This window comes from Melitaea cinxia, chromosome 17 (genome assembly GCF_905220565.1).
Source record: "Melitaea cinxia chromosome 17, ilMelCinx1.1, whole genome shotgun sequence".
Taxonomy (NCBI): domain Eukaryota; kingdom Metazoa; phylum Arthropoda; class Insecta; order Lepidoptera; family Nymphalidae; genus Melitaea; species Melitaea cinxia.
Window position 1 is genome coordinate 13890302 of NC_059410.1, and position 12471 is coordinate 13902772.

Genomic DNA, 12471 nt, shown 5'->3' on the forward strand with positions numbered 1-12471 from the left:
AACACTTCTGTTAATATACCTAATTATCATCGCTGCTTACTAACACTTGTAAAGTTTTTTTATTTTTTATTTTTTTATATAAAGTTATGTCCACAGGCTTATAATGCCCGTGCTTTTGTTATTCCGATTTTTAGTTTTGTTAGTGATCGTTTACTTGGTACACTACTGCAGCTTACATTAAGAAAACTAGTTATTCTATCTTAGTATCCCCAATGCAGACGTGAGTCCATCGACCAAAATTGTAAAGTTTGATAACATCTATAGCAAAAAATGAAATATGGTGTTACCCATGAATAGGAACGTAGGTGGAAGATCTTGTATCCTTGATCCCTCAATCACGGTGAATAACAAAACGTAGCTATTCAAGCCTACTTTCTGTGATAGCTGTACTTTCCTCGGCGATCAACAGTTGTCACATACATACAGCCAGATTTTTCGTTATAATATAACTAAGTCGGCAAACAAGTGTACGGCTCACCTGATGGTAAGCGATTACCGTAGCTTATAGACATCTACAGCACCAGAAGCATCGCTCTGTTGCCGACCCTACCCCAAATTCCCGCCAGGAGCTTTGGTCACCTTACAAGCAGAAACACAACATTGTTTGAAAACAGTATTATGTAGCTGTGATCTTCTGTAAGGTCGAGGTACAACTAGCAAACCAGACTTAACCAGAATTAATGAATAATTTTAGTATAGAATGTGACTTTAATTTTTTAACTTTCAGGCTTTTCCTTTCACTGCTGCTCAAGAAATGTATATTTAATTTATTTTTATTATATTTTATTCACTAATAAAGTTAGTATTAAGTTTAAAAGAAATGATTAGTTTCTAGGTGCCAATAATAAAAGACAAAGAGGCAATGAGGTACATCTGACCTAAACCAAAAATGTTACAATGCCTATTGTCTTGCCGCGCAATATAGCCTTAGGCTTTAGAAAGTTCATTAAAATCTTTTTACTCAAGAACTTAGTAACTTCACCCGCAAATTATTGTTATTTTTTTAACGCAATACAAGAGTCACGCTTTTAGTTTCATTTTACAACAGTTAAGTAATTTAATAATAATGTCAATCACTGTTTATTCTTATCTTTTATTAAAAGAAATAAAATTAATATAATTTTATGTATGTATGTATTTTTCATTTAGTAAAAGTATAGTATCGATTAAGATTTAATGATTTTATATTAATACTAGCTGACCCCACAAACGTTGTTTTGCTATATATGTTATAAGCCCCACTTAATCCTTTATAACTTAGCTGTATGAAAAAAAGATGTCGACCGATTCTCAGACCTACCCAATATGCACACAAAATTTCATAAAAATCAGTCCAGCCGTTTCAGAGAAGTATTGTAACTAACATTGTGACATGAGAATTATATATATATATATATATATATATATATATATATATATATATATATATATATATATATATATAAGGTTTTTTTACTGAATTTTTCTTTCAATCACAATAAAATATATCCTGTGTTACCCCTGATAAGTGTAGCTTTCTGTTAGTAAAAGAATTTTCGTGATCGGATTAGTATTTGCGAAGATTACCTCCTACAAACAAACAAATTTAGAAACTTTACCTCTTTATAATATTAGCATAGATTTTTAGAACGTTTAATAATCTTATAAATAATTAATATTATAATAATAATAAAAAAAATTGCACTGCGCCTTATCGTTTCAATTATTATATGATGTTGATTTTTTGCTATAAATTACAATAAGGCGTTTGCTTTTAAATCACTAGATCTGCCTTCGTTGCTGTCTTTTGCTACTAATAGCCGTTAATTATAACAACCTCCTCTATTTTCCAAGCTCTTGCGGACTTGCGTCACGGTAAAATAACGGATCATTGTGACTTCAAAGGACACTTCGTTTTTTTCTCTTCACTGTTTGAGGAGTTGCTATGTCAAATTTTTTTAGTATTTTTTTAAGTTAAAAATACCTTTGCGTGACATTTCAGAGTTATATTAATTGTTGTTAAATTAAACTTGTAACTCATACAATAAACATGCGTTAACATACAAACAAACACTGGTTTCGTTTATTAATATAGAGTACAAGAGTTACTTGTAAAATCACACATCTGTTTAATACTAATAAATGAAAGCGTTAATGATAAATGCTTTATGTAAGAAATTTAACTGTATGTAATTCATTTATTGCTTGTTTTCCAAATAAATAAATACTAGTGGTTAATTTAAACTATAAGTTACTATACTTCAATAATAATAAACAAAAGAGTATATATGCGTGCTGTATAAAATACATGGCAGTGTAATGTTTTTTTTTTGGGGGGGGGTTTATTCGAGTTTTATCCTTAAGAATCGATTTTCATATAAGGCTCCCTTCATGAAAAAAATATGAGGAGTAAAATCTACTGAACGAATGATCTCGTAACGTTTCTTGTAACGCCATCTATCGGAATCGAATAGTCTATAGAAACCGGACGACTTTTTTTCCAATAACGCCATCTATCGGATGGCGTTATTGGAAAAAAAGTCGTTGACTCGTTTATTTACCATTTGATATGGTATTAATCTTATAAATAAAATTAAAGAGTAAATTCTATTAATTAAAAAGCCAAAAAATATTTATAGAAATAAAATTCTAATTTTGAATTAAAATTTTTAATACAAAACCTATAAAAATGGCGATCGTCTAGTCAAACACATACACTTACAACGATGATATATGTACAAATGCTTTGTTTGTGTTTGACTACACTTTGAAAATGGCGTGAGTTCAGTTTAGTATCCGGCATCTGCATCGTAACTGCTCTTTCGACTGCTATATTGGCCTGAAAAGTAAAAAATATTTTACAAAATAATAAAATTTAAAACTCCTGGACTACGTAAATGGTTTGAACCATTAATTACACCTAACACACTAATCAATACAACAGCATAAAAAATATAATATTTATGTAATTATGACATTAAATCTAAGTCGATAAAGATGAAGTCTACGTAAAATTTCATTTTCTCGTGTATTCTGTGAATATCAGATTTTTTGCTCTTGTTTTTTCCTACCGTAAATTTTCTGAATACTATTTCATTTTTAACCGACTTCAAAAAAAGGAGGAGGTTACTCAATTCGACCGTATATATTTTTTTTTTTTTTTTTTATGTATGTTCGGAGATAACTTCTTCGTTTATGAACCGATTTTGATAAATTTTTTTTTGTTGGAAAGGAGATATTCATAGTTTGGTACCATAATAAGGGAACCAGGATCTGATGATGGGATCCCAGAGAAATCGAGGGAAACTTTCAAAAATCGTAAGGGTGACTAGTAAATTTAATCATGTTTTCGTTAAGTACTATAAAGCACTACTATTTAATAAAGGCCTGGAGTCGATTTGATGATGGAGACAAAAGTTAGTCGAGGGAACTCTTTAACGATTTATAGCAATTACCTGCTGTTTGAACTTAATTCGTTTCTATTGATGAGAACTTTGCATATATATAAGTTATAAGTGCCATTTCAGTCTGATGATGGAGACGAAAGATAGTCGAGGGTACTCTTCAACGACTTATAGAAATTACCTGCTGTTTGAACTTAATTCGTTTCTAGTGACTAGAACTTTGCACCTATATGAGTTACAAGTGCCATTAAAGTCTGACGATGGAGATGAAAGATAGTCGAGGGAACTTTTCAACGATTTATAGCAATTACCTGCTGTTTGAACTTAATTCGTCTCTATTGATGAGAACTTTGCACCTGTATGAGTTACAAGTGCTATTAAAGTCTGATGATGGAGACGAAAGATAGTCGAGGGAACTTTTCAACGATTTATAGCAATAACCTGCTGTGTGATCATCTGTGTCGCAGAACCAGGTTTGATGATGGAGCCCATAAACACTCGAGGGAATTTCTCAACAATTTACAGCAGTTACCTTTTGCTGTTTGACGACCGCTTTGATATAATGGTGCATGTGCCGTGTCGGCGGCGCCTAAACACCGACGGTCGCGGGTTCTATTCCCGCTCGGAGTGGATATTTATGTTTATACAAATATTTATTTTCAGTCTAGTTGTTAATCCTTGTGGTTCTCCCAACCTAGCCTCGCTACACGCTAGGCTGTCAGTCCCGGTTTTATTACGTACACCTGATAGCGAACTTTTCTCATAGTATGTCGACGCGTTAGCACAGCGGTCACAGCACCGGCTGTTGCGCTGGCGTTAGTGGGTTCAATCCCCGCGCACGACAGACATTTGTATTGGCCATATAGATGTTTGTCATTATCTGGGTGTTTGTGCTTGTGTATTGTGTATGTTTCCGAACCCCCGAGATAAGAGAAAAAGCATCCTTGTTAGGTCTACCCATCACTAAAAATTGTAAAATAAAATAATTTTTAACAAAAACAAAAACCGACTTCAATAAGGAAACTAAAAAGTGAAAAATAAATTTAGTTAGTACAAAGTAATTCGTATTTTGATTTAGTTAATCAGAAATGATTAAATAAATATTTTATAATTTTGAAGTTGGTGCCAAGTACTACAACAACCTGGCTACAATAACAAATACAAACAACACACACACAACAAACAAGTACAAAAAATATTATAAGATATGTCAAAACAATAACAGAATAATAACAGTATTCAACCTAATAGTCTATGAAACAAATTATGAAAGAAAACTGAATACAACTTACGAGTAGATACTAGAGTAGTTATTGTTTTACTTGGCACCGACTTCAAAATTATAAAATATTTATTTAATCATTTCTGATTAACTAAATCAAAATACGAATTACTTTGTACTAACTAAATTTATTTTTCACTTTTTAGTTTCCTTATTGAAGTCGGTTTTTGTTTTTGTTAAAAATTATTTTATACGTTATGACTGGTCAAGAGGCCTGACCGTGAAAATGTTACAGTAAAACGCTAAACTATTAAGCTTGTTTTTGTAATGGATGTTATTCATGAAGGCATTTAAATCATCAATTTGTTATACTACAATTACAGATACATATATTTTATTAAAAATAAGTCAATATTATAATTATATTTTTGATGTAACTCTACATTTGAATAAAAAAATTATGTATGATGATTAATTAGTGTACGGATTTATCATATAAATGGCTAATTTTTGCTATCAATATTAATTAACGATAGCAAATATAGTTTCTTTTAATTTTTATTATCCAAACCTTGTCCTTACAGTGACGGACACAAATTATTGTTTGCTCACAAATTAAAAAAAAAAAATGGACTTCAAATACATCGACAAGTGATACAACGTAGGTCGACGAAAAAATATTCATGTAAATACGCGTTATCAAAGATTATTCAAAAAGTTGTCATCAGATGTCAATCATATTTAAATGAGACCTTAAGCTTTAGATTAAGAATGAAGATGAAGCTTTAAATTATAATAAGAATTATCAAATCGATACACCCAGTAAAAAGTTAAGAGATTTATTATTATTATTATTATTATAGAACGACGGTCGACGAAAAAATAGTCAAGGAGATAACTCAAAAAGTATCCAGAGATCTGTCGGTCAGATTTCGATTAAATTTAAATGGAACAAACACAACTTATAGATTAAAAAAGAATCATCGAATTCGGTCCACCCAGTAAAAAAGTTTGAGGTAACATCATTAAAAAAAAAAAACTATTGAAATGAGAACCTTGTCCTTTTTGAAAATCGGTTAAAAAGTTACCAATTTGATGCTGCACGTCATTCAAAAATTGTGCACGTGCATATATTAATTATTTATTCATATAGATAACAAGCTTACCTTCAGAACCAGCAGTCAACTGTAAGCTCTTCAAGATTTCTTCGGGTATTGGAGGTGGTGTGGGCAGATGGGCACCAACTGGATGGAAGCCGTTTTCATCAGCGGTGTAGCTGACTGAGTAGGTTTGACCATCATCTCCTATGTAGGAGAAAGCGCCTGATACTTGGAGTGATCCTTCTTCCGGTGCCGATCCTGGGAGGATGCGACCTGGAAATTTTACATTTTTTTTTGATAAATTTTAGAAAAAACCACACATATATGTGTACATAAATCTTTCTCCTGATTAGTTGAGAAATATACATCATCATTACAGTTTATACAGTCCACTGCTGGACATAGGCCTTGTGGAAACTTGTGGAAAGTTTACGCCAAAAATAACGTGAACTCATGTGTTTTGCCCATAGTCACCACGCTGGGCAGGCGGTTTCGTGACCGCAGTACTCGCTTGGTCGCACCAAAGACGCTGCTGCCCGTCTTCGGCCTGTGTATTTCATGAGAAATATACACACATAATTTTTTGGACGACATTTCTAGTGATGTTACTTGTACTAATTGAGCAATTATACCTCATCTTGTAGTGAGAGAAAGCAGAAGAAAACAAGTATTTAAATTCTCTTCAATTAGGGTAGCGTGTTTGTATGAGTACGTTTACAACTTTCATTGAATTTTGAAAACGGATTTGTAAAGTTTACAGATTCCACTGAATTTTGAAAACGGATTTAGTATTATTGTTTCGTAGTGATGAGGTCAATGAGTTAAATTTTTCAGCCTCAGTTACATAACTATTAATCCTTTACTAAATATATATATATCAATTAATTCTTTACTTTTAATAACACTTAGCTTTGCAATAATTAAAACAATTTATTAGACGTCACCACTCGTCGTCAAGTTAGAATATCTTAAATAAAAGTCCCTAGAATTTCTGGCTTCATCCGCAAATTGAAAAATAAATTATGCTTAAGATTTCAGGAATCACAATCGAAAAAATAAATAAACAATTATTGAAGTTAACCGTTACTACTTACTTTGTAATTCGTAAGTTTTCATTATCTAAATTCCATATATTAAAATTCGGAGTCTTAACACAAATATGTTTATTTATTAAATAAAATACTTTGACTGAACTTAATAATAGTTTAAGTGTTTGATGTAATATATAAATCAATGAGATAAAATCATCCAAGATATAGTAAATGTTATAACAGTATTTAAATGTCAATATAGCATTCAATGTGACATTCTACAGCTTTATAAAATAAGACTTTATAATGTTTATGTATTTATATATTGACTTTATATTCGTATTATACAAATGAAGATAAACATTCCGTTTTATTTGATGAGCAATAGATGTAGAATATCGCGGTTTTAAGACAACGAATTAAAATAATTATTAAGATGAGACAAAACTGTGTTTGTTTTTCGGTTACAATCTTATATTCTTTTATTTTTGTTTATTCTAAAAAATAAATAGTAAGTTAACAAGTTTTTAATTGTTTATTTAAGTTTACAGTACGAGTAGTAACTATTAATTCTTACAATTTTGATGGGTTGTTAACGTTATATGTTATGTGTTTAGCTTTGTGCGTAGAAGATGATTTAGAAAGAAAATTTGAAGATTTTTCTGTTATCGTCTCTGGTGCCCAAAATGCACTTTTCAAATTTTTAATTTCGTTCATCTGTTAGATCTGGGCTCACATCACAAACTACAGAATTCTTTCAACTAAACGGCAATATTTGAAGCTACACTGAATAATTTTTGTCATGCCATTTAAAACTATTATCCAGGGAAAGGCAATAAAATTAAAAATATTCTTAACGCGATGGCTTTTACTCGTATTCTAATTTTATTAATATTTTTTTTGTTTGTAAGAATATATTTTAAAAATTAATTCGTAATACCAAGATATTTAGTTCATAAGTTTATAAATTACAAACATTACAACCCTCAGCATAAAACCATATAACTTGAAACTTGGAATCTACAGAAACTTTTACACATAGGGACCATCTTTTTAATATACCTAAAAGCTTATAGAATAACAAACCTAAGCCAAGATATGTACAAGCTACAAGCGACCATTTGTAATAAGAACGTGGCGTTACTAAAATTACAGTCTAAAATTTTACACGAACTTAAAGCTACGCCTACGGCTTTTGTATATCTGTTTATAGTTGAATACATAATATATAACTCAGTTAAACATCGAGGTATGATTGGCAATTGTTTATTGACATAACGAAATAATACTCGAGACTGTAATATTTGGAGTGTCTTGCGAATATTATTTCAAAGGATGATTATGAAAATGCGTTAAATGTATGTTATTATTTTAAGTATTAGAGTTTCGGTCTATAAAGTATAAAAGCAGAATAACATTGAACGTTCTTTGCTTTATTAATGTCAATGATAAAACTAACGCACTCATATTTATATTAACAAATTAGGTACAAACAACAACGGTCTTTTCTTGTGACTTAATTATTTTCACGTCACTTGTATATCGACGCTTGAAAGGCAATAATTACCAAGCGACATTTTGAGCGATATTAACACTATTTCTTAAAATATTGAGAAAATTAATAATCCTTAAATATTAGCTTACAAAGCTTTCAAACTGCATTTAAAATCCGTTAGAATCGAGTAACAATGACTAATGGGCGGTTTTCGATTAATTTTTTTTCAAAAAAAAAAAATTGAAATGCTCTAGTGTAAAGTTGCCAACATGTCGCTTAGTAATTAAAGCGTCGATATATATATATATATATATATATATATATATATATATATATATATATATATATATATATATATATATATATACTAGCTGACCCTGCGAACTTCGTATCGCCTAACACAAACTTTATCGTATGGTATTAAAGTTCAAATTGACTTTTAAGTATTATCACAAATCTTTTGTATGGGAGTATAGAAAAGTGTTATTTTTAGACCTTTTCTGAAAATTTTAATTTTTTTTTTTTTAGAATTTTTCTCTCCGTAAGAACCATCCTCGTACTTCAAGGAATATTTAAAAAAAAGAATTAGCGAAATCGGTCCAACCGTTCTCGAGTTTTGCGCTTAGCAACACATTTTGCGATTCATTTCTATATATATATATATATATATATATATATATATATATATATATATATATATATATATATATATATATATATTTTTTCAAGTAAAACTTCTTTACGCACGCTTGACTTAGGAGTAAGCTGGTGAATACGTGACGAGAGCGTTATGAAAAGTATTATCGGGCGAGGCGAACGGAAACTGAGAGGGAGATATACATATGTTAGTGAATGTGTTCTAATGCAAACTTATTTATTTAAGTTCTTTTAGCAATCTATGGCTTATATCCGCTAATTATAAGTCGAAGTATAATGTTTTATAGACTAAAATTTCAAAGTTTAATTACACTCCCAACTTAAAAATGGATTCCTGAGTATTACTTTTTCCTTCTATTTATATTTAAATACAATGTAACATTAAAAAATAATTAACGAAAATATATATTTCGTCAATTTCATTTTAATTTTAGTTTAGCGCGGACAGTACTTTTCGTAAAAATTTTTTTTAAATAAAGTAACTAATCTAATAAATAATCTAACATAACCTTCTCTATCTAATCTAAATTCAATCTAAAATAGTTGTAATAAGATTGTTAAAAGATTTATTTTTACTATTTTATGAGTTTCATATAAGTAAATAATATAGTATATTGTGTGTATTAATGTACACAAATGTGACACAACTGGGCTACTAGCGTCATTTGCGTCACGGGATGATTAATATGTTTTGTATTGACCCAAGCAAAGACTGTAGCAATATCGCATTATATACGAATTTCTAAACAATTTAAATCATAGTCAATTTTATCAAAAAATGATATTTTCTTGTTGGTGTGACGAGAAAAATATACACATATATATATATATATATATATATATATATATATATATATATATATTGGATTGAGCGTTATTTACTACTTACTAAGAAATGTTACAGGCTGTCATAGTGTCACTATTAAGCAAATTATAATGTCAACAAACGTCTCGCAGTGGGATGTTACTGGCTTAATAACATCCCACCGCTGGGCATAAGTCTCGTTCTCCATATAGGAGAAGGAGCTTAATTCACCAAGCTGATATATATATAGCCTACTATGAGTAACGCTCGCTGGCGCTCTCCATGGCACGATGGGGAGGTCGACAAGGACAGATATATTTGTACAAACATAAATATCCGTCGCAAGCGGGAGTCAAACCCGCAAACTATCGCGTCAGTGTTTTAGGCGCCTAAACGTACCACTACACCAGAACGGTCGTTAACAAACGAAACCTAATAAACAGAAAACTGAACGCATGAGAACTATACGGTATGCTTACTACGTGTAATTAAGATTTATAGTAAAGTTTCTCATTCACAAAAATTCAATAGCGCTAAGTGATTTGTTTTACGAAATTATACGACCTTATAACTATGAGAAAACAATGAATTAGAGTATTATATTTTTATAAAAAATTAAAACCAGTAAATATTTCGAAACTCCAAAGATAAAGAAATAATGTTCTATTTATAAAAAAAAAAGGAAAAAATATTCTCACCATTCTGTTCGGCTTTTGTCCCATCACTAGTTTCGTAAGCGTAGTGCCATCCTTGGTCGTCAATCTCGTTTTCGTATCTCAAGATCTGTGCCTGGTTCGCTGACGTAGACGCTTGCGAATCGACGAAGGGTGTTTGGAGACCAGCGTCAGCGCCGCTGGAATCTAATTTTGGAGGCAGGTAGACTTGTTCAAGTCGTGCTGCGGCAGCCGCTGATGCGAGAGCGAGGACGATTAACTGGAATAAAATGTGATTTATATTAGTAATTCAAAATAGTTTTGACTATTATAAGAAAAATATTTTCCTTTTTAAGTTTAAAGATACTTTGATTTTATATCTAAGATATATTGTCATGATGTTCAAGCTAAGTAGAACTACAAATCAGATAATTAATAAATTCGTGTTTTAATTTAATGCAGTTCTCCTTTAAATTATAGAGACAGGTTTTAAAATAAATCAGAAAGACGTTAACTTTTACAATGAACTAATATCACAAAGCTTAAATTGAAACTAAATCACATATCAAACAAATTATCCTCAGCTTGTAAAGACATCACTTCAAATTTCGAATCACTTGACACATTTATAAAAAACCGTAATTAAAAAAAAACGAAACAATCGCAACATCACATGCAAACAGAAAAGTAAATTTAACAAAACTAACGTAATTCATTCTTGATCTGTTGCGTCTCGATACGAAGACGATACTGCAATGTGTATCCGTGAACCAGTACTGACGTTTTATACCGAACACTTGAACGTTTATCGAACAACATCCCTTCACGATTTTTTGAGTAACACAATTCGTAATATCGTAATCAATGACAAGGACTGGTTTACTATGTGTTCTAATTGAGATGATTTTCAATTAATCGAACATGAACGGAAATCTAGCATTGCGTTTCGTATGATTTGATTACGATGCCTTTTATAATTGCTGGCGTGATAGCTTACTATCTACTTACATAGATTCTTAGTATGTAACTTTACCCAAAAAAGTAGGTCTAAAATATCAATTAAGTATTGCGTCCATACACGCTTTTTTTTAGTTTTTTATTTAACAGCCCGATGGTTTAATGTAATTTCGAAGAATCTACAAACAGTTAAACTGTTACAAATCAATCTCGATAATTGGAATATTTTTTTTTGAGATTGCTCTCTATCACTGAATTCAAAAGTTTATTGTTTTCTTGTCTGTTTTTTTCTTTGTCATACATCACGGACAACCTAATAAAATTATTTAATTAAAACTAGGCACATTTAAATTTTCTTATTTTTTATCCTGAAACTCAGTAAGCACAGCAGCGTCCAAAACTCAGTTTCATTGAGCGAGGGGATGAAAGTCAAAAGGTATAAATAACTAAGCAAACGTGAGTACAACTTTAATTATTTATAATTATTGTACATTTGTTACTACACAGATATATTCACTGCGGAGTTTCTTTCTGTTTTTTAACCGACTTCCAAAAAAGGAGGAGGTTCTCAATTCGACTGTATTTTTTTTTTTTTTTTTTTTTTTTATGTATGTTACATCAGAACTTTTGACCAGGTAGACCGATTTCGACAAATTTTGTTTTAATCGAAAGGTGGTGTGTGCCGATTGGTCCCATTTAAATTTATTTGAGATCTAACAACTACTTTTCGAATTATATCTAATAATGCGTTTTTACTTGACGCTTTTTTCGTCGACCTACGTTGTATTATACCACATAACTTTCTACTGGGTGTACCGATTTTGATAATTCTTTTTTTGTTGGAAAGAGGATATCCCTAGTTTAGTACCATGATAAGGAAACCAGGATCTGATGATGGGATCCCAGAGAAATTGAGGGAAACTCTTGAAAATCCGCAATAACTTTTTACTGGGTGTATCGATTTTGATAATTTTTACTTTAATCGAAAGCTGATGTTTATCATGTGGTCACATATAAATTTTATCGAGATCTGATAACTACTTTTTGATTAATCTTTGATAACGCGTATTTACTTGACATTATTTTCGTCACCTTACGTTGTATTATACCTCATAACTTTTTACTGGGTGCACCGATTTTGACGTTTCTTATATAAATTAAAAGCTAC

General features: G+C 30.7%; 1 protein-coding gene across 1 annotated transcript; it reads right to left on the reverse strand.

Moving 5' to 3' along the window:
- Positions 1 to 2636: 2636 nt before the first annotated feature.
- LOC123661950 (flexible cuticle protein 12-like) lies at positions 2637 to 11153 on the reverse strand. The gene is made up of 4 exons (XM_045596884.1): positions 11054 to 11153; positions 10392 to 10626; positions 5772 to 5978; positions 2637 to 2818 (listed from the first exon to the last, which is right to left on the reverse strand). Exons 1-4 carry the CDS (start codon positions 11060 to 11062, stop codon positions 2769 to 2771), a joined length of 501 nt encoding a protein of 166 aa, XP_045452840.1. The 5' UTR covers positions 11063 to 11153; the 3' UTR covers positions 2637 to 2768.
- Between the last annotated feature and the right edge of the window lie 1318 nt (positions 11154 to 12471).

Excerpts from the sequence above, each read along its gene's own strand:
- LOC123661950 (XM_045596884.1), bottom strand. Across the intron at positions 5,979-10,391 it reads GACAAAAGCCGAACAGAATG|GTCGCATCCTCCCAGGATCG; the intron begins GTGAGAATATTT and ends TAAAATTTCCAG. Across the intron at positions 2,819-5,771 it reads GTTGACTGCTGGTTCTGAAG|GCCAATATAGCAGTCGAAAG; the intron begins GTAAGCTTGTTA and ends TTTACTTTTCAG.